The following is a 23,148-nucleotide window of genomic DNA, read 5'->3' on the forward strand; positions in this document are numbered from 1 at the left end:
AACTGATATTATAATTTATTGTATTCTGACATTTGTTTTTATTGTTTCTTAAACTATGTGCAAGTTAAAAGATTCTAAAACATCATCTATGTTGGTAGCTTTTATAAATAATGTAAATTTGAATTTTAGTTTTAAAGGACTTATAAACAATTTTCATTATGATTATTTGAAATAGAATTTCATGTATAAATTTGTTTCTATGATAAAATAAAGCATTTATGCAACAATGTTAAATTTTCACAAATGATTTTTTTTAATTGATTATGAACACAGTCTTATATATTTATATAAAAAAATTATATAATAAAACTTATCAACGGATAATTTTAGGAAAAAAAAACTTTTCCACCAACAATAACTTTAGATAAAATATTTAAAGAAATAGAATTTTAATTGAACTAAAAAAGAAATAGTTTTAAATCTATTTATAAACTTTTTAGAAAACTTTTTCATTAGTCATTTACTTTAAAATTATATCACTATTAATCATAAAATAAACATTTAAGTCTATTTAAAAAAATTAAAATAGTTTTTAAAAGTTACTCCCATAGTCCCACTAAAATTAAAATTTAAAATTATTTTAATAACTGCAATCAATATCTTATTCTTTAAATTGATTTTACTAAAACAATCTTATCTCTCAATAATTTGATTATTTGAACTTAAACAAAGAAAATAACTAACTGTATTGTTCGATCGTAAGAAGATGTCAATCGTTTAGCGATGGTTCTAATAACAAATATTAACATCTAAAAATTTACTTAAAATCTATATGTTGGCTCGAAAACCTATTTTAACATCGGTCTAGTGTAAAATATTCAACTGTATTAAACTGTATTTACATTTAAATATGTCAAATCGAATAATAACTTAAACATCGAATTACCTTATACTAAAAAAACACATATTCATGTCGGAACTCAACGGTGATTCAAAGAGATTAAGAACCTTTTCAACTATTTTGTAAGCAGATAAACTAATTTAATTTTTTTTAACCACGTACATATTATTCATTGGCAAGGAAAATAATTAATACGGGAACTTTAAGCTTAAATTTTGACTTTTTATAAACAATGTATTAGTACATACTATTCCATTCCTCGAAATAATAACTAACACCATCTAAGACTTTTAAGCACAGTTTTGGACTTTTTTGAATTAAAAAAAAAACTAATTTAAGCTATTTTTATTTACAAATCTTCTTTTCAAACTTCTTACTTCTATTTTTTATTAGTTTCTTTACAAAAGTTTTAGAATACAGTATTTAAAATTTTAAATTAAGAAAAAATTAAAAATCTAAATTAATATTTTTCGTGTTTTAGTTTAATTTATAATAGATGGTAAACTCTAAGATAATTAAACCAAACATTGAAGTTTATTTTGGTAGAAACCAATACATTAAGCTATTACAAAGTGGGATCTCCAACATAAGCCAATACTTCTCATTCAAACAAAACAAAAAAATAAATTAACACCTTACTTAATAATTTGTACTATAGAAATACTATTTGTAAAATAGTATTTTTTTTTAATTGTTCTCGTAAAAAAGGACTGAGAAAAATTCTACCTATTGAACTCTCTCACTCAGTTAGTACGTGGTCTCTTTCACATGGTCTCTTTCACAGCTCATGCTCATTTACTCTAGTCAATTTCTTCTTTTTTCCGTAGGTTCTCGATTGGGAAGATGTCTGCAAAAGATGTTGCGACAGTCAAGTAAGTATTTAGTTTTTTGTGTTCGGTGTAATTAATGCACAATAATAACATACTTTTTTCTTAAAAATTATAATGATTTATATGTTTATTATGGACCCGTTGTTATTGGTAGAGTAACATATTACCTAATGTTTTCATACGATTTAAGAATGTTAATCTCTTTCTGATTTTAATATATTTTGAACATGTCGACAATACTGAATATCGAAACTTATAGATCCGTCAAATTCTAACCAGAAACAATATCTCTACTTTGATGTAAAACTTTTTAGAGGTTCTAAAATATAACTTCTCTAAACAATGATCAAAAAAAATATCAGAGTTATTATTTATTTTGAAATTGAATTACTTTGTCTTTTGTCTTTTTGTTGTGTTAAAAAATATCTTAATTAGTTAAGAAATAAAGACGTATATAATTGTAAAGTGGACCAAAGTCTACCTGCTACCAGAGTTTTCAACCAAACTATTCACTTTTTTTAATTAAAAATAAAAATAAAAAATAATTTAAAAATATTAATTTTTGTATGATATTTAAATATACAAATATGCAATAATAATATTGTAACTTAAATTATTAACATTTATAAATTAAATTATTAGTTATAATAAAATAATTTAATAGGTAAAGATAATAAAATTTATATAATTAAAAACATTAATTAATTGATTAAATTCATAAAATATTTATATGATTAAATATGTTTTATTTTAAATTAATAAAAAATAAACTTTTTGATTTACTTGTCAATAAATTTTGAGTTCACTTAATCACGATGGGTGAATCGTTTTATCTCGTTTATGACGGATAAAAAAATTGAAATAACACAAAATAAGTTAACATGTGTAAAAATAAAAATGTGTTTTCATTCTCCTATATGGAAATCTGATTTTGTTTCAACACGTGAAAGTAGAATAGAAATGAAAAAAAAAAAACCTTAAATATATTTTTAATCTTTATAAATCAACGCATTTTAATTTTAAAATAATATTTTTCGTTCTTATAAAATGATAGCTTTTGGGTTTCTTACAAGATGCAGGTGGAGTTAGGGAAATAGAGGGTACCAAATAGCACTTCCCCAAGGTTAAGTAGGGCCAGACCTGTATGCTCATTCGATTGGACCTTGCGTGCCCAAACAATTGCTTCCTACACCATATCATTCCACCCAAATCCACCAAATCCAGTGGAAAAGACGAAAATATCCTTAATTATTATTTTTTGTATTGCGGATTTTTTTTATCTAGAATGGCCTTTTAATTTTTGTTTCGGGATTTTTATGTTCGGAACACAGAAAACCCGATAGAATATATTATTTTTAATTCTGGATTTTCATATCTAGAATAAAGGATATTTTTGGAATTTTTAAAATATGTTGGGTGCAGGTTCAAAAATATTGGGTGTAAGAAGAATTTGCCAATATGTTTACCCAAAAATGCGTTCAAATATTTAGGTAGCAAAAGCAATTTATAATTAATAATCAGTAATTATTAATAAAGCCAATTAATGTTGACATTAGAACAGGGCGGGATAAGTTCTGAGTGGAGGCCTATGCAAGAGAAAATATTGCGAAGAATTAACATTCTAATTTAGATTAAAAATTATTTAAGGTAAAAATACTGCAAATAGGATAAAATTCTGATTTATATGATTTAATCTCTTAAATATTAAAATATATTGAATACACAAAACAAAATTGTTACGAAAGCTAAAACTTATTTAAGCATTTATTATTTTATTAGGAAGATTCCGAATGACAAGTATCATACTACGCTGCTATAGATTTTTTACACAACAAAATTCGATACACTGTATTGAACAACGACAGCAAAAGTAATAAACAAAATGATTTACAATTTTCTTCAAATGGCGCTCAAACTAGAAATCATCCTTTGTGAACCAAAACATTTGGAAGATAGTAGTAACCTTGTAGTTCACGAAAAGCTCAGCAAAAAGAAGCTTGTTACTCTCTTTCTTCACTCCAATGCTCTCCCTCTAATCATTGCTAGCTCTACACAAAGATGTCACATATTTTTAGCTTGGGTAGCCAGAAGGGTGCATGCATGCCAAAGTGGCAATTGCAAAGGCACGCATGTGAACTTTTTACAGCATAAATTGAATCCTCTGTTCCAACAACTACAAAAAAAGTGAGGAACACAGAACCCGAACCTTGTCAGGGCACACCGCGAGCTGCGGCAACTCGATGCTCGTGTCACATTCTTACTTTACTTTCTCGAAAAGTGGTCACTGCTCACCACTTAGTGTATATATAGTATCCTATTCCTGTGTACTAACTCAGAACCCTGCAAGTGCGGTGTTTATGTTCCCTCGTTAGTAACAATAGTTGTTCTTCTGCCTGAACTTTAGCAAAGCAAGACGAGGACAAGCCAGCGTTTGTCAAGGTTCTGGAGGAGCATGACCTTGACATTGAGATTGAGCTACTCTCTGATGGAGCAATGCAGGAACTTAGCTTCGTACATCTCTTGTCCACATGAACCGAGAATAGTGAATACACTGGTCTGTGGTCTGAGAATTTGGACTCTCCTCTCACGTACCATAACTGCTCCACTCCTTCTCCTTTCCACAGAATTCGATCGCACCTTTTGTTTTGTCCCACATAAACAACTTCACTTCAGTTCTCATCATTCATCAATGAAACATAACTAGAACAACAATGTGTACGATGATGTTGTTCCACCACATGTCATCATTTGTTACATCAATGCTTAAAATGTTTTATAAATAATGATTCTGATTCGTTAACTATGTAAAAAAAATATCATTACTGAGAAGCAATTTGCCTGGCTGGCTCTGTGCATGATAATAAAAAAAATGAAGGTCGGTTATTGCAAACCTGACCTCATTTAACTTAGTTAATTCAAAAGAGAAGTGTTTGATTAAGACGGGGTTTTGTTATGGTGAGATTTTTAGATTGGTGGATGATAATTGGTGGAGGTTTCATGTGGTTTATATAAAACTATATTGAAAAGGATGATGATATAGAATATACAGTGTTTCCCCGCGACCCATCATTCACTCACCATTTTGGATTATGTCATAAAACGTAGCCAATGATTTTACTTTATTATTGCTTAAATCACTTGCTTATATGGTTGACTAATTCAGAGCATTAAACAATGCACAGTTGCGAATATATTATACAGCACAGGGAAATCCTTTTCAGAGGCTGGTTCATAAAGAATTGCAAATGGTATTACATTACGTACCAACCAAGTGAAGTTGCTTAATTATGCGTAGCATGGTTGAAAATTATGTTCAACTAGAGATATCTTAATCGCAAAAGGTCATCACTGAACGTCACAGCATATGCAAAACAGACGGCAATAATGCACATGATCTAATGACATTCCCATTGTGGATAAGAAGAGTTTTGGCTTCAACAAAAAGGTTTAAAGCTTACCAAGCCGGTGTTCGTCGTTTTTCCTTGGACTTGTTGGTTTGAGCAACATACTGGTCAGAATCAAATAAGTATTTGTAAGTTGGTGCAAAGTATATCTTCCCTTCCTTCCACTCTTTGAACACTCTACCAGCTCTTTGCTCTATCCTTAGCTGTCACAAGAGAATGAATAGAACAAAATGGTAAGACATAGACAAAAATATTATTATACCTCACGCATTTAAGAACATGTCAAGTAAGAACACATAAACAAAATAAATGGTAATATATATAATTACCTGATCCTTCTCTAACAGAGCCTGCCAATCATTCTTTTTCAGTAGTTCAAGTGTATCATCATAACCAGCAGCAAGGCGATAATTCAAATCCCCAAGCCAAATAATCTTACTGCAGATACCAAAAAATTTAAAGGGTCATTTAGTAACTAAAGGTAATTGATAGATTATTTCTCAAATTGGAAAGAAAGAACATACTCATGCTCTAATATGGTTTCAGGAGGGAGTGGTTGACCAGGAGCTTTGAATGAGTGAGAAAATTTAGTTTTCTTTAGGATCTCTGATACGTCCAAATTTCTTCGTATCTCGTCACCCTCCTTCTCTCCAGAGGCCAAGTGGGTATTAACCAAGCAAAACGTCGTGTGGTACAATGTCATGCTGATTGATACTGAACCCTGTTGAATTAACCAACAAAAACAAAAGTGATAAGCAACCACATACATCATCATTCTAGCTAGCTAGTAGAAACTCTAATGCAAAATGGTCCCATTGCAAAATCTAATGCAAAATTTAATTTTTAAAAAAATGTTCACCCCTAACATGACATGGGAAATTAACAAGACTGAATAATATATGAAAGGAAATTAGAGGAATGAACCAACCTTATTTCCTAGATAGCCCATGATGCCTCTACCAACGGAAGACACTTTTAAATTGGTGACATGCTTGTAAAGATCCTCACGTACCCACACGCACAAGAAGATACCCACCATTTGTTTACTTGCTGCAAGGCAATAATAATGCTCTTGTTCTTGTTCATGTTCACTTGAGCTACATAATAATGTAGGAGAACTTTCTTCACTCGAGCTTGTGTTAGAGTTCAAGGCTTCACGAATCAGAGTGAGCCACTTTGTTGCTGGGCCACTGTCCTCTGGCCCAAGCACGTTCCCTGGGTTTAGAGGTATAATTTCTTGGAACCTAAGGTGCAATGTAGTGAAAACAAAATTTAGTATTTTAGATTATTCTACAATCAACACAAAGACATCAATTTGTAGGAAGTGATGGAGCAAAATGATTTTCACATGGACATTATTTCAAGTCCCTAGAATTATCAGGGGCAAAACAGTCAGCTGAGAATGGCCAAAAGCTAAAACGCATATGCACGTTATTATGAGCTGTGAGCATGTTTGGTTTGCGTGGATGGCGTGGTTCATCCAGCGAAGCTCATCAATTTAACAAAGGTTTCACTAGTATGGTTCAAGGTTTCTCGCATCACTCCAAAACTTGCTACATGCAAAGTGCTGGTAGTTATTTACATGAAGGGAGTTATTTAAAAAGTAAGATTAGAACCTGTAACAATTGATTAAAAAATTGCCATGCAGTCTAATACAAAATACATATTTCAATTCAATTTGAAGAAAGTAATATTTATGTGCCTAAGGTTAATTTTGAATATAAAGCTTCTGTTTTATATACACGAGCTAATTATATGAGAAGAAGGGTAAAATTTGTCAGTTACATTTTTGGCCATAATTTACTCTTCTGAGATAAAGCCTCTGAGGTGTTGAGACTTTGGAGTCACCACCATAACCAATAATAAAAGAATTAGAGTTGTGAAAACTGACAGCGTAATTATGAGTACAGACTCTGCACTCCTTGAAGTGAGTAAACAAGGAAGTTTTCACAAGAGGAGTTGTATAAATTGGAAACTGGTATTGGTAGTATCAACAAAGAAGGAAGAATAGAATAAAATAATATACCCAATGACATAGATATCAGCTGGTGAAGGCAACATCAACCAATCCCTCAAGTTCAATCCTTCGTTGGGTGACTTCCCTCCCACATTCCACGTCCCCACGAACATCCTACAAACCCATTCACAGACCAACACCCTCGGTCATCTTTTCCAACTCAACAAAATTCTATAACCAAAATTTCACTAAAAACTAGCACTAATTTTAGTTCCTAACACATAACATATCACAGTTATATTTCAAACAAGCATGATGGATATGTTTACCTAAGGTTGAGCGTGTCGATGTCACTGACCACTGGAGTCTCCTTCACTGATGCGGAATGTTTCAATTCGATTGTGGAATCCATCTGCCACCCCTCTTTGAAAAAATCCAAATAACCATAATCAGTACTAAAATAAACAAAAAAAAACACTAATTTATGTTGTTTTTTTCAAAACAAGAGACCCTACAAGAAACCTAAAACCGTGTGGCTTTGCAGTTGCAGGTACAGTGATCATAGGCCAAATTGAATTCCAGAGAATTAGCCACCCACGTGGCAGATTCAATGGAAAACATCCCTGATGGGACCCAGGGCCCCGGTAACAAATTTCGGGCACCCTTATCAATGTCACTTCCTTTTGTTCCATCACCATGTCTAATCACACTACACTAACCCATCTACCACCAATCTGTCCCTCGAATTGCTGAGAAATCCACGTTTTCACCCCCAAAAAAATCAAATCAGAAGTTCAAAACTGTAGGGGGAAAATTAATAGAAGGAAAAACCCGAACCGGATTTTACCTGGTAAAGAGTAATCTGAGGGAAAGCTATCACCGTTGCTCCTTTTATTGAGCCACTTTCTCACATTAAAATTTGGCCATGAAGACTGTAACCCGAAAATGAGAAAAAAAAGGGGGGGGGGGGGGGGGGGGGGGGGGGGGTGAGAGTGAGAGAGATCATAAAGAACATGTATGACCAAAAGAAGAAGATAGCAAGGACATTTAGGTTGGTTGTATAGTGCAGACATACCTTGGATATCTTCTTCTTCAAATTCGTTGTCATTGTTTTTCTCCAACTGAACCAAATAAGACAACAGCAAATGATCAGGAACGATAAAATGGCATGAGCACGCAGGTGCCGGAGGTTAAAAAGCAACAACAGCGATTATCTAAATCCATGTGGGGATTTTATACAATTAAAGTTGGAAATTTTGGTAAGTCATCAAGGGAGAAAAAACAACAAAATGGGTCTGCACATGAGAATTTTGTTTTTCTTTATTGTACGAGAAAACTAAGTTTATTGTTTGAAATGCTATTAAAGTAGTTTTGAATAGTTTTCAACGGCAATATTTAAGACCCAGTTGCAGGGGAAACGGAGACAGCTTCTGAGTAATAAAAACATTAAAAAAGAAAACGAAATTGGGTTGTGTTATAGAATATACCAAAAAAGAGAGAAAGAAAGAGCTTAGAAAAAAGGCTAGGTGCATCTTTCTCTTCTGTTCTAAGGAATAATAATATCTCTTTATTAGAAGCTCCAGTTTTGCGCTTTACAGGTAAGAAAAACAGTGCGTGGATGAACCGAGCATCTGTGATCACATTCAACGTTCGTTCAAAAAGCGAAAGTTTGCGACTTTTTTCAAGGCAAAACCTGCACACTAACTGGGGTTGTCTGCATCCAAAACTAGAAGAGCGAAAAAGAAGCGGCGTGTGAGAATGGATGGAAACACATCAATCAAACTGGACCCGGAATAGGGGTGGTGAAAACGAAACGAGGGACACCAAATCCGAAGGCTTTTCGAGAACGCGGAAAGAACAAAAAACAAAAGAGAAAAAAAGCATGGCAGTGATAGAAGCAAGACAAGAGCATATAACAAAAGAGAAAGTGGAATATTATAGAGAAGTGAAGTGGGTCAACGGCATTGGTTATTGTAGTATAGTGTGTGAACAAATGAAAGACTAAAACGATGAAAAGCACTTACAAGAATTGAGAAGAATGGTGGTTTTTGGTGTGGGGTTTCAGTGAAAATGATTCAGAGGAGAGTGTGGATATGAAAGAGACTGGTTATAGTCCCTTCCCGGTTTTGATGCTTCCTTGATCCTTCCCCTTTGATAATGATGGTGAAGGGTGAAGATTGAAGAGTGAAGAGAGGTAACACATAAAGGTTTTTTGTGATATATAACACTGTTCTGTAGCTTCTATTCTAGTTTCTTTGCCTTTATTGGTTTGTAGGGAAGGAAAGGTGGAACTCAGAAAGAGATACAGAGGATGTTTTCTTTTGGGGGCCTTTCTTGGAAAAGCCTTCCTTCCATAAACAACATAAATTAATATCTTTCCCACTCCAAATTACTGGATAAATATTTACTTATGTAATTAAAATAAATAAATATTTTTTTTTAAAAAAAACTTCATTATCTTTTCAATCTTGTTACTCATTTTATTTAAGCTGGTCCCAGTTAATAAAAAGTTTAATTAAATATAACAATTTTTTATCTAATTAACATTAACAAATAAATGTTGATAATTTTAATTTAAGCATGATGCAATTTATGGTCAAGACCTTGTGGAAATTTATAAAATTAACATGTTAATTTTACAGAAAAATTGGTTATAGTGGTACATTTTAAGATTGAGAGACTTAGTATTAAACAAATTATATTATTACATAAATTAACATTTTATTAATAAAGGAATAAATAAGATTAAAAGATAATTATGTCTTTTTAAATATATAATGTATATTATAATTCAGATTTTAATAAATAAATAAATAAATCATTTCGAATGTATGAATTATATTTTGAATGTACAATGACTAATGGTTTTATTCAAGGTTGTTTTTAAGAGTTTAAATTTAAGGTTCATTACAAGGGATCAAGGTGCAAGAGGAATTAAGTTTCCCCGTATGTTAGAACTACTCTTTTAAAGTTTAATGTTTTATTTTTCTCCTGCATTTTTTTTTCAATTTAATATTATTATTATTATTAAAGTTTTCAATTTGGTTTAATTTTTAAAATTACTCTATATATTCCATTCTTTAAATATTGAAAATAATGGATGAAAGCAACATCCTTTTGATAAGGCTAGTAATGCCCCCAAAATAGCATATATATATATATATATATATATATATATATTTATATGCATACATCAAAACTAATAAAATATATACTTTATACATTACTTAAAAATACATATATTAAACAAAACAACTAATGATAATATTTCCAATTCTAATTATCCATGATTTATTTATATATCATTAGTCACTTTAAAATATAATAAAGTAAAACTGAATTGACTTTTTTAAAACTATAAATATTAAATTATCATCACATATTCTAATATCATATAACAAAAAAATCACATGCATACTAATTTAGATAACATAATCATCAATTGTTTCAATAAAATTAAGGTAATTTTTTCATATTTTTGCGTAATTTTTTTTATATATTTACGTCTTTTGTCAAAATATTTCTATTGTCAAATTATTCATATTAAATAAATATTAAATATATGTTTCACTATAGACTATCATCATCACAAGTAATTATCATATAAATAATTGTATATGCAATTATCATCACATACTATATTATAGTATTAGAAACAATTCAAAAAATACATACATACTTAGTTTAGATAATTACAATAAGTATCAATGGTATATCCAATTATATCACATTTTGATGTTTTTTTAAAAAAAATTATTAAATATGTTTCACCAAAAACTAACACCTAATTCATCAGAAGCATTATAGGAATAATCTACCTATATTTATTTATGTTAAGGTGGTTCATTATAGATACTTTATAAAACTAGATGTATGAACCTTCTTCACTTTTTCACCACCTCCTAAAATCTTAATTTATGGTGATTTAGATTATTATTGGAATAAAAAATATTTATTTTCCTTAATAAATTTATCTACTTAATATTTCAACCACAATAAATCACGATATTGTCTTTGGTACCTACACACAATCATAATAGATCACAATAATATTCCAAGCATTCACATAAATACACCAACATGTATATTCACACACACACTTACACTAATGCATACATATAACACATACATTATTAACATTTTATGCCAAAACCATATATGCATGTCACTATAGCAAAAATTATATTGCTTAAGTTACTTCATGTCACTTTTTGATACCTTCTATAAAGGAGAGATAATTTATTTAGCCTCTCTCTTCCTCAAAAGTTTTTTTTTGCCTAAGGAACCAATTTTAGAGGAGAGAAAACTAACATTTCCTCTCTCTTAATCAAACACGTCACTTAATCACTTGAAGGACATGTCTAGTTGCACAAGTCATCAAATTTTAGAATACTACCAAAAAAATCAAATTCTTCATCATGAGTGGTTAAAATTTCGGAGAAGAAAAAAATGTTTTAACTTCTCTCTCTTTCAAGTTATTAGTTCGATAACTAGCATATGTCATTTGAGTGACGATGAAGTCACTTAATAAATAATTATTAAATGCTTTGAGTTATCACGACGTCACTTAATAAATAACAATAAATGCAATCAATGATTTTGAATATCACTCACTCGAGTTGTGACTCGATGCTCAAATGAGATATATAGAAAAACATTATATCAAGACATATTCATAAAAAAAAATACTCATCATTGTTTTTTTATGCATGTTAACATATGTAAAAGAACCAAATATAGATGTTAAACACCTAATAATACAATACAAGAAAATTATTAAATATAAATTCATTTTAGAGACCAAAATAATTAGTTACTATTTGACTAAATTAAAGACTATTCTATAAACTAACGAAATTATTGGTATCTAAAATAGTTTATATTATTAATAAAAAAATTATAAAATAGTTAATTTAGAATATAAATTACTCCCAATTTAAAAACTATTTTATAAATTTTTATTAATAATAGTTTCTAAATTAATATCGAAATTAGCTATCAAGTTTCAACTACTAATATTTTATATTCTTGATGAGTCTCTAAAAGATTAAGAGAGACAAATTTAAAATGTAAAATGTGTAGTAACTAAAACATTTGTAGCTAATGGTTAGATACCAATATAGAAACTATTTTATAAATTTGTATTATTAATAAAAATTGTTTTATATGACACAATATTTTTTTAATTTATAAAATGCTCTCTTATTTAAATATAGAAATTATTTTATAAATTTTTATTATTAATAAAAATTATTTTATATATTGTAATTTTTTTAATTTAAGAAATGCTCTTTAATTTATTTAATATAATAACTAATTATTTTAATTTTTAAAATTAATTTTTATTTAATGATTTAAAATTTAAAGGCTAATTAGGTTGATAGAAAAAAAATATTTGATTCATTCTAGTTTAAAATATTTATTTATTACAAATTTTAGGGATATAAAATAAACATTTATACTTTTATATTTTTACAGCATTGTATATATACTATTAATTAAATATTATACAATATTAAAATTATAATATTAATTAATCATGGTTAAGCCAATAAACCACGAACCAGTATTTTTGTTCGTTTCCAATGGCCTAATTTTTTTTTTTATAAAGTTTTTGTGTTAAGCATCACTATGCAACTTGACATCTCAGCTAAGCTGACACCTCAAATAACAACAATCATCTGCCATCACATGAAAAAAAAAATTATTAAAAAAAGAAAAAAGAAAGAAAATACAAAAATATGGGGGGACTAGACCAAAACCCATATGTTAACACAAACGATACATATGTATATTATACCTATTCATAAAGAATTCTAAGAACAGACTAGCTGAGAGTCTATTATACCAATGAAAAGATTCTCTATGAATAAATCCTAAATTAGCCAACTTATCAGCACACACATTCCCTTCACGAAAAATATGAGTTACCCTAAACCTGATTGTCCCACAAAAATTAAGACAAGTATTCCATCGATTCTGAAGCATCCACGGAACATTAGTCCTAGCAGTAAACGCAGCACAAACCAAGGCAGAATCACATTCAAGCCAGACATTAGTAAGTCCCATTTTTTGAGCTTCCTCCATAGCATGTATAACTCCATAAAACTCAGCAACCAAAGCAGTTTGAACTTCAAGAAACGCTGAGAAAGCACCAATAAATTCTCCCATACTCCCACGAAAAATACCTCCACAAGTAGCAAGACCAGGATACCCCCTAGCAGCCCCATCAGTATTAATTTTTACCCAGCCTGGTGAAGGAAATTCCCATCTAATAGGAAGAGGACGAAGAACTTTACCACTACGAGTCTTAATACTGAAAAACTTAATCACGTTGAAGTCCAACATATCATTCTTCATTGAAGCTTTAGACGAATTTCCCACTAGACAAGTTAAATCTTTAATTATCGAAATAGCCTTAGAAACCCCAATCTTATCCTGAACATGGTGAATTTTTTTATCCATCTGTCTCTTTTAATTTGTATACTTTGTCTATTTATTTTATAATTTTTCTTAAACTACCCTTAGTTGAAAATTGTATAATAATAAAAATATTATTTTAAATTCAAATAAATTTATATTTTCAAACAAATTTATTTTTTCATTATTTTAATTATAATGTAATTTACATATGATAATTATTTTTTAATTATAAATTTTAAAGATAACCTAATTATATCTTCTATAGACTAAACTATATCGTCTATATTAAGATGCTCTAATTGAACTTTAAATTTTAGGTTTGTAGTTATATTAAATACTCATATAAAGAGTTTTACTCTTTTTTTTTGTCTTATCTTACTTGAATAAAGTTATTTCTCGTAAAAGATATATAACTTCAAACATAAAAATTTATGCATAAATTAAAAAAAAATAAAAATTTAACACCAAACCATTTTTACAAAATGCGTAAACAGATTTTATCTTTTTAAGAAATTATTTCATTTTATATTTCATATTTATTTATAATTTTTTGTGAAAAAAATGTTTAAACATAACAATAATAGAGTATTTTTCAACAAAGAAAACCTCTCAACTTCTTCTATCTTTGTATCTAAATAACGGTAGAAGATGGAATATTCAAGCTTGTTAAACTTGAGTTTGAACCTTATTAGATGTGGGAGGAAATGTTTGATCAACGATTCAACCAAAAAAAATGGTTAGACCTATTATTCTCTTTAATTTTGCAATAGTCTGACAATTTTATTTTAATTATTACTGCAAATTAATTTTCTGATAGGAATTTCAGAATCGTAAATTACGTTGCTTAAAATTTAATTTTAATCAGAATGAATTTTAGATGTAAAAATAATTTTTAAAATAATAAATGAGTAAAAAACATAAACGAGAAGGAGATAATTGGTTTAAAAAATAATCTCTAGGAATTTTAAAAATATCTTCTTAAAACTATTGTTGAAGAGGGTAGCAAAAATAACCTCTAGCAAATTTTATATCTACGATAACCTACCAACAAGAATACACCAGATAGTAAAAAAAATAATTTCTGAAATTATACCTTAACGTATGTTAGTCCTGAAACAAATAACTTTTTTTTATATTTTTAATTTTATTTTATTTCAATCTCTAAGATTAAATATATATATATATATATATATATATAAATAAAATAAAAATTAATTTTAAAGAATCGAATAAAGTCATAAAATATTTCATGAACTTATTTTAATTATTTTAATTTCATAAGCTAATATTACAACGGGATAAAATTTCAGTGACTAATCATTTACTGTAAAAGAAATTATGCATTGTGTAAATTAGGTTGACTAGAATTTATCTAAATATCAAAAAAATATATGTTTACTTTTCAGCTATGTAACATAGATACAGAGGACACTGACACGACACGGATACGGACACGAAGATACGTATAATCTTTAAAATGTAGACACAAGGATACGGATCTATATATTATATAGTTTTGAGTTATATAAATTGAAAATAAATATTTATATGCAAAAGTATGTTTAAGATTCTTTTGGGAGTAGGAAGATATTTTTCATGACTGGTTCAAAAGAACTTGTTCCTTATTTTCATAATTATAATACAAATTTATACAATAAATTTGAGTTTTTAAAAAATTATTATATTTATACCTTTTAAAATTGTGTTAGAACCGTATTAAAATTTTAAAAAATCCAACAAATATTTTTTGAATTGAACATTTCACCTCCTACGAGAGTGTTGTACGAGTGTAGACACCGATACATGTGTCCGACACGGATACGCCCATTTAAGAAAAGTTTCAGCGCATTTCATTATTCATGATATCAAGTCATGTATAAATTTAAACTAGTTTTCTTATAATGTTAGGTGATTAATGTCTTGTTTTCAACATTATTTTCAATTTAAACAATGCAAGTATTGTTAAAAATTATTTTACTTTCTTATACTTATGTAAAATGTCATTAATTGCTCTTTAAAGGAATTATTAGTCGCTTTTAAACATTAAAGGCTAAGTAAATGTTAAATTTTTATATGAATGATAGTTAACTTTTTTATGTTAAAGTTTCGATAAATACATTAAAAGAATTAGGCATGAGTGAGGAGATAATGTAAAAAGAGTAATTTTTTAATAAAATGAATAAAATATTAGTTAAAACGCCCCCACTAAATTTAAATATACTGGTTGATATTTATAAATATAATTATTATCTCTCTCTATATATATTATTACTATCAAAATATTTTTATATATATTACATATCATCACAAGATTAAATCAATGCACTTTTTAACCTCTTCCCTACGTCCATTTACAATATTAATGTTTCCATAAGTCAGATAATAAGTTGAAACAAAAATATAATATTAACAAAACTATTTCATAATCATTCACGATCATATACGTATAAAACTACATATATACATATAAAAAAATAAAAAATAAAAAATAATATATATATATATATATATATATATATATATATATATATATATATATAACATTACATTCTCACTAAAAGATAAACAGGATAAATTATAATTCAGTCACTCTTTATCTAAAATTTAAAATTGTTGTAATCCTTAATTACATTTCAATGAAATGGTATAATTTGTCATACTCAATCTATTTTACAATACTTAATCAAGTCTCAATAGAAAATTATATCTAATTCATGGAAAATACCATTAATAAAAAATAAGTTCAATTTTTTATGTCAAAGTGGTTACTTAAATTTACATGCAAATATCTGATTTAGCTTTACCACAAACCCATCAAGGGTAACAATTCCACAAAGGGCATCACACTTATAAATGACAACATATCATCTAGATATTACACATAATACCAATGAATAGATCTCATTATCACCATGAATAAATATCATAGACATGCATTCAACATATTAATCTTTACTATATAACATTAAATGTTCATTAGATATCATTTGAGCACATTTATCTCGCTTAAGCGACCTTACTTCTTGAAACTAAGGAATATTCCGTCGCTCAAATGACATTGCTTCCTAAAACTGAAGAAGACTTCCTCACTTGAATGGTCTCATATTACTTGAACAACCTCATATTGCTTAAGCAGTATAACTCAAGCTAAAATAATTAATTATGTCTCTCCTCCACTCAAACGCTTGAATGACTATTGTTTGAGCCTCATTCCAACATTTGGACAATACTATTTTTTTGTATCATCCAACAAGTTCTAGAATCACTAATCTCACTAATTTATTAATGTTTGAGAGATCATTGTTGCTTGAGTGTTGACAAATAATTGTATGGCCTGACACATTCCATAATTCTATCCACTGTTTCCACTTTATCGCTTGAGTGACCTTTATACCACTTGTTCAATATTAACTACAAAGAAAAAGAAGAAGAAAGAATTGTCTTGGTTTCTCTTCTTCAAACTTCAAGTTATAATACACTCTTTTGTTGAATTATATACTTTATACTTAAGTACATAATGACAATTAAGTGACAATGGACAATGCATTAATTACGATTAGTGATTCATCACTTAAACAATTTCAAAATAAAAAACAAATTCACAAGCAAATATAAATCATATCACTTCTTATACATCTACAACATTTTAAAATTACTTTTAAAAATATATACAAAGTTAAATTTTTAATATGACTATATTACCTTCTTTTATTATGATTCTTTCACAATTACACATATGTATAATCATAGCCATTTGACATTTTGTTTACATACACATACGATTTGTATTAATTTAAAAGTATTCAATATTTTGTTTATATAAACATACCCATTTGATATTTTGTTTACATAAGCATACACAATTTGTATTAATTTAAAATTATTTAGTGTTTTATTTATATAAAATGATGTAATCTATATTTTATAAAATATGAATAATTAAATCATATTGTTATTGCCATTGAATTTTAACAAAATTTGATATAAATGGTCGTAATATTTATAACTCAACAAAAATATTTTTTAACATAATAAATAAGTTCTTTTTAAGCACACTCCTTAAATAAGAATGAGCAACTTGTCCTCTATTAAAATATGCTCTTCCATATTTCTTTGTTTTTTTCAACTTCGGTTGTGCCCCACAAATCGTACCAAAATTTATCCCTCTCCCACAAAAGAGATGAAGCACCACTGATGAGTCCAATGAGTCACCAATAACTAATAAAAAGATAATATTAATTTATTAAATGTCGAAAATGATGCAGGGGAAGGACAAGTGTATTCAAACATTTTCAAATAATAAATATTTAAAAGCAAATTTAGATTTGCCAGTATTTGATATCACCATGCACTTACTTTGGATATTCTAGAATGATGATAGGCTTCAATTCAGGGAAGTTGCAGCATCCTCATCCAAGTTCTTCAGTTAAAGATTTTCATTGAAGATTAATTAATGTGTTTTTAAAATAACACTAACCACTGATTTAAACATTGGTGTCTTCTGACTCAGGGAACAACAAGAAATATGGTGCTATCATGGCAAAGTCTTCCTTCATATCTACCTATAATTTTCAGGAACCAGTAAACTTACCAATCCCAATAGATTTACAGGGAACATTTTTAACAGACGCATCAAGAATTTAACTTTTTGACTAAAACATGGAAAGAAAAAAAAATAAAAAAAATCGCAATCTTGGTCGGTTCATAATGTTGATAAGATCGGTTCATAAGGTAGATAAGATTTGGCAAATTTCATGTTAGTGTTCATGTTATTATAGAACAAGTATTGAGATTTGATGTTAACCTCTATAAATAATAACCTGCATAAGAATGTCGTGAATTGTCTCTCATGCTTATCATTCTTGATTTATTTGATTTTTTAATATACTATTATCATTCCATAATTAATTGCATTCAATTTTTAAAATTATATTTTTTAAAAGAGTTCGAGAAGGGTTAATATTTTTAAGAAAGTTTTCAAAACCAATTTATCCCTTTTGATTTAACTTAACCTCAAATTCTTTTACAATACATACAAGTAAGAAACACGAGGATAAGAAAAAAAAAACTATTGTAATAATTTATCTAAATAAGAAAAAATTTATAATTCAATTCAATGATCATCATATCCATAACTACATACATATATGGGTCTATATATCAATGATATTCATCAAGAAATACCTATCAATACATTCTAGAAGACATATATTAAGGAAGTTTTATAAGAGATTAACACCTTGACGACTTAAGCATACCTAAGCTTCATGGGTTCAGGATAAGTTTAAGGCATCTAAAATCTGGAACTCATCATGTGTCAAATGTGCAATAAACTCTCTTTGAATTTCTCACCACATGATGTCTTAGTTTATATGACTTAAATCATTAGTAAAGTTAAAGATCCTTTTCATAAGTTCCAACACTTATACATAAATTCAAACACTTGTTCACATCTCACCCCAAATTCGTGACCACAATTCATACAATACACATGTCATTGACGCTCACATTACATATATGAAACACAATTCACTTTAAATAAAATAATAAATCATTTAAGCATACAATTCAATATTTTATACATACACACACAAACACACACACACACACACACACTTATACGTAACATCCATACTCAGAAAACCTAGGAAATTAACTTGTGTAAGGATATCAAACGATATATTGGTTGAGAGAGGACATCATACAATACTCATTTAAGTGACTTAGATGATACCTTCGTTTAAGCACCTCTAAATTCGTTGAACAAGGGAATCAAATAAGACAATCACTAGATTCACTCAGACGATACCTTTGATTTCTTCAAGTGAGGGTATTAGATAATACACTCACTTAAGTGCTTTTGATTTCCCTGGGTAAGGGTATCATATCACACACTCACTGAAGTGACTCAAATTGTACCTCCGTTTAAACATTTTTTTTATTTCTTTGAGCAAGGGTATAAAATGATACACTCATTAGAGTGACTCAAATAATACATTCACTTAAGCACTTCTGATTTCGCTGAACGAGAGTATCCAATGATACACTCATCGAAGTCCCTCAGATGATATCTCCTACATAAGAACCAAAACAACTTTAAAAATGAAACCACTTCACTTTAACTCTATACAACATTCTTACGCCCATCATATAAAATTATTCCTTACAAAATATAGCTAAATAGAATTTACTTTACTTTTTAAGATGAACTTAAAATTCTATATGTAGCTGAAGAATGTCAAACTCACATGTAATAATAAAAATTAGATTCTTGGAACTGAAGAGTGGTAAAATCATTTTACAAATGAGACTCTATATGTAACTGAAGAACGTCAGACTCACATGTAACAAATGAGCTTCAAACTTTACATGCAGTTGAAGAATGTTAGACTCACATGTAATAGATGAACTTCAGGGATCTACTTGCAGCTGGAGAACGTCAGACTCACATGCAACAGAAGATCATCAGACTCTACATATAGCCGAAGAATGTCAGACTTACATATAACTAAAGATTTACAAACTTAGCTAAAGAGCTTGAGACTTACATGCAACCTAACCTAAGATTTTGTACTCTATTTTGGATTCAATAACCAAGAGTGTCTAATATATTATCTAAAACTTTTCATTCTCAATAAGCTTCGAGCTCAAAAAAAGAATTCAATTAACTCTTAAAAGTTTTGATTCAAATATTATTCAACTCAAAACAATCATTGTTTCTCACTGATGAGGTGAGATTTGATTTTGTGAGATTTGAAAAAAATGAGGTTCAAATTAATAAATTTAGAGAAAAATACAAAACAAAATCTTAAAGAGAGAAAATAAAGAGAAAAACATACATGCAAGTGAAAAAAAAAAATGGAAATGATATCTTATAAATTATCTTAAAAAAATCAATACAAAAACTAACACTTCTTCTGTATATAACAATTTCTGATTGAATAATTGTATAAAAACTTTCATACTATCGGTATATTCTAATTAAATTCGTGTTTCATGAATTGGGAATGCCTCCTATTGTACTAAATGAAGATGTCGACTTTGGAGCTTCCATACATATATATATATATATATATATATATATATATATATATATATATATATATATATAAAGAGGGCTGGTACATAGGACAAGAAAGATAATATATATTATCACAATAATTTTCACTTGCTCGTTGTAATTATCTTAACTAACTATAGTTTAAACAGAGTGAGGTTAGAAAGCACAAATTTAATATAATTGATATATAATATAATTAAGTAGACCTTGTGGTCCACGATGATTGCTCCCAAGCACTTCCCAATTTGATTCATTACGTGAAGACATTGCCTTTTTTTTTTTTTTTATGTAAAAGGAAGGGTAGATGAAAATTTTTGTTGTTTAAGCTTTCTTGACAATATATATAATTATAGGAGTTTTTAACCTTTCAAAATTATTGTAACATAGTAATATAATGATGAACTTTAAAGTTAACTTAACCTGATAAAACTGGTTCATGGAGTAAAGTCTGCACCCACTTATATATCATAAAATATTTTCATCTATAATCGACGTGAGATCTCTAACAAATAATATTAAAAAAGACTTAACGTTAACCGACTTTAAATTTACAAAAATTTAAAATATAATACATCAAAATATAAAAGACAGTTTTTCAAAATATTTATTACATATTGCTATTATTATTATTATTAATAACAATAATGACAGTATCAATAAAAATAAAACTAATAACATTATTGTAAGAATCATAAGATAATGAAAATGTTTCTTTGTTGTACCAATTATGTGTAGTATAATTACTTTTTAGACTCGTATTCTATTTCCTATTTTCCTGTTGCAACAAAATGTTAATAACAATAACAAAAATATTAATGATATCATTGGTAATATTGTATTTTCTTATAGCAATCATATATATAATTGGATTTTTAACTTGATTATCAGCGGGTTTAAACAAGTTTTAAGTTCAATCAGCAATGACATATATCTTTTTCTTTACACAATCACAATCATTTATATTTGTTAACACTTATCAACTAATTAAATCTCAACTATAACATTGCGTCAACTCATTAAATTTCAACTAAAATGATAAACCCCCGATTTTCAATAGTTCGGCTTCATCCCTACTTTTTGGTGGCTTGTAATGGATAGTTAATAATCGATCTAGTTAAATATACAAAATCCCTAATAATATGCAATTTGAAGTGAAAGACCAATTAAATAAATAAAAATATCAACATATTTTTTGTATGATGATACAATTTTTTTTAGTATAAACTACAAAAAATTACTATTGAGATACTGGTTATCACTGGTATCCTTTTTTTTTCAGTAGATAGTTAAGTTTATTTTCAAATCCTATATAAATGGGTTTTCATTAAAATATAAAAAAATAGAATCATATAGTTATTTTTGAGAAGAAAAGTCCTTTATATAGGATATGAAATATTTTATTTTTATATATTGTAAGTTAATTTACAACAACTTCCAATCAATATTTCTATTATATGTAATTAAATATTACTAATTAGTTTATTTTAAAAAAGAAAATCTAAATACGTGTAATTATTGAGCTAAATAAGTATTTTATTTACAAAATAGATGGTAATTCTAGACCACTAATAAGTTTTTTCTTTAAGGGTATATATGATTTTAAATCACAGAAATTATATCTTTAATATGTTATAAGAATAAATGTGCCCACTGACCCCACTCGAGATAAATTCAAGATCAAATTTAATTGGGTCAAAAAATGTGTGAGGGGTAGGGAAAAGGACTAATGGCTTAATTGTTGTTGTTGTTCTTTTTTTGAAACAAGTGTTTGACATCTTTTGAAGTATATATTCTCTTTGGGTGGAAAATTAGAATAATGTGATAAAAAGAGAAAAAAGAAAAAAGAAATATATTGGATGATGCAACAAAACAAAAAGAAATATGTAAAAGTGAAAAAAAATCCAATTTATTATCTAAGTGACCCTATACAATTAAGCAACAGATAATGTATACCACATAAATAATTATGCATCTTGAATAAAGAATATACCTAAACCATTATTAATTAATGAATAAAGTAAGTAACTGTTGCACTTAATATCTATAATTTCTAAATGATGTAACATATCTACGTCTAAACCAATGAAATGATCTCTTTGTATGTGGCCACCAGAAAGCAAGTGGAGATTGAAGAACAATTCCTATCAATGATTCTTTGGATTATTATCTCAATCACAGAAAATTTTATTAACTTAATTATTTCGCTTAAGCACTACTAACCACTACAAACTACAAATTTATACAACTTTCTCTAAGCATAAATCGCCAGCTATGACGTCAAAGATTGTTGTTTCGTCTTTTCACTGGAATTAAAGTTTCCAAAATGGACAATAACAACGTGATTCACGTCGTTTTACTTCCTCATACTGATAAGGAATTATTAAATAATTAAATTGCTATCGAATATTGCTCCCTGTAGCTGTTTTATGTTGCTCTGTTATCTCATATTCTCATGCAGTGTAGTTCATCATTCTCACACCACACATAACAGTTCGTTGCCTACCTTAAGACAGTGATTCAAGTAATTAATTAGAACCATTCAGGAAAAGAAATATATGTCTCTCTCTCTATGTTGATGCAGTTATAGTGCTTTGAGCATCATTGATTATACTCTTATCTTTTGGTATGTTTTT

General features: G+C 28.2%; 1 protein-coding gene across 7 annotated transcripts; it reads right to left on the minus strand.

Annotated features, from left to right (window-relative positions):
- Positions 1-3,404: 3,404 nt before the first annotated feature.
- On the minus strand, positions 3,405-9,371 carry LOC137829510 (DNAse I-like superfamily protein). 7 transcript variants are annotated; one of them, XR_011084025.2, is made up of 11 exons: positions 9,057-9,368; positions 8,108-8,153; positions 7,880-7,964; positions 7,362-7,455; positions 7,102-7,206; positions 6,004-6,319; positions 5,600-5,796; positions 5,405-5,513; positions 5,130-5,278; positions 3,878-4,308; positions 3,405-3,719 (listed from the first exon to the last, which is right to left on the minus strand). XR_011084025.2 is itself a non-coding variant. In XM_090305130.1 (11 exons), the coding sequence occupies exons 3-11, from the start codon at positions 8,138-8,140 to the stop codon at positions 3,999-4,001; spliced, it is 1,398 nt and encodes a 465-aa protein (XP_090161256.1). In that variant the 5' UTR covers positions 8,141-8,153; positions 8,520-8,758; positions 9,057-9,266; the 3' UTR covers positions 3,405-3,998. The 7 variants fall into 7 exon arrangements, 5 of the variants coding, with proteins under 5 accessions (XP_090161256.1, XP_068492419.1, XP_068492422.1 ...); XR_016523345.1 differs by lacking the exon at positions 9,057-9,368 and adding an exon at positions 8,520-8,758; XM_090305130.1 differs by adding an exon at positions 8,520-8,758 and having other exon boundaries at positions 3,405-4,308; positions 9,057-9,266.
- Between the last annotated feature and the right edge of the window lie 13,777 nt (positions 9,372-23,148).

This window comes from Phaseolus vulgaris, chromosome 7 (assembly GCF_051622355.1).
Source record: "Phaseolus vulgaris cultivar YP4 chromosome 7, ASM5162235v1, whole genome shotgun sequence".
Classification (NCBI taxonomy): Eukaryota; Viridiplantae; Streptophyta; class Magnoliopsida; order Fabales; family Fabaceae; genus Phaseolus; species Phaseolus vulgaris.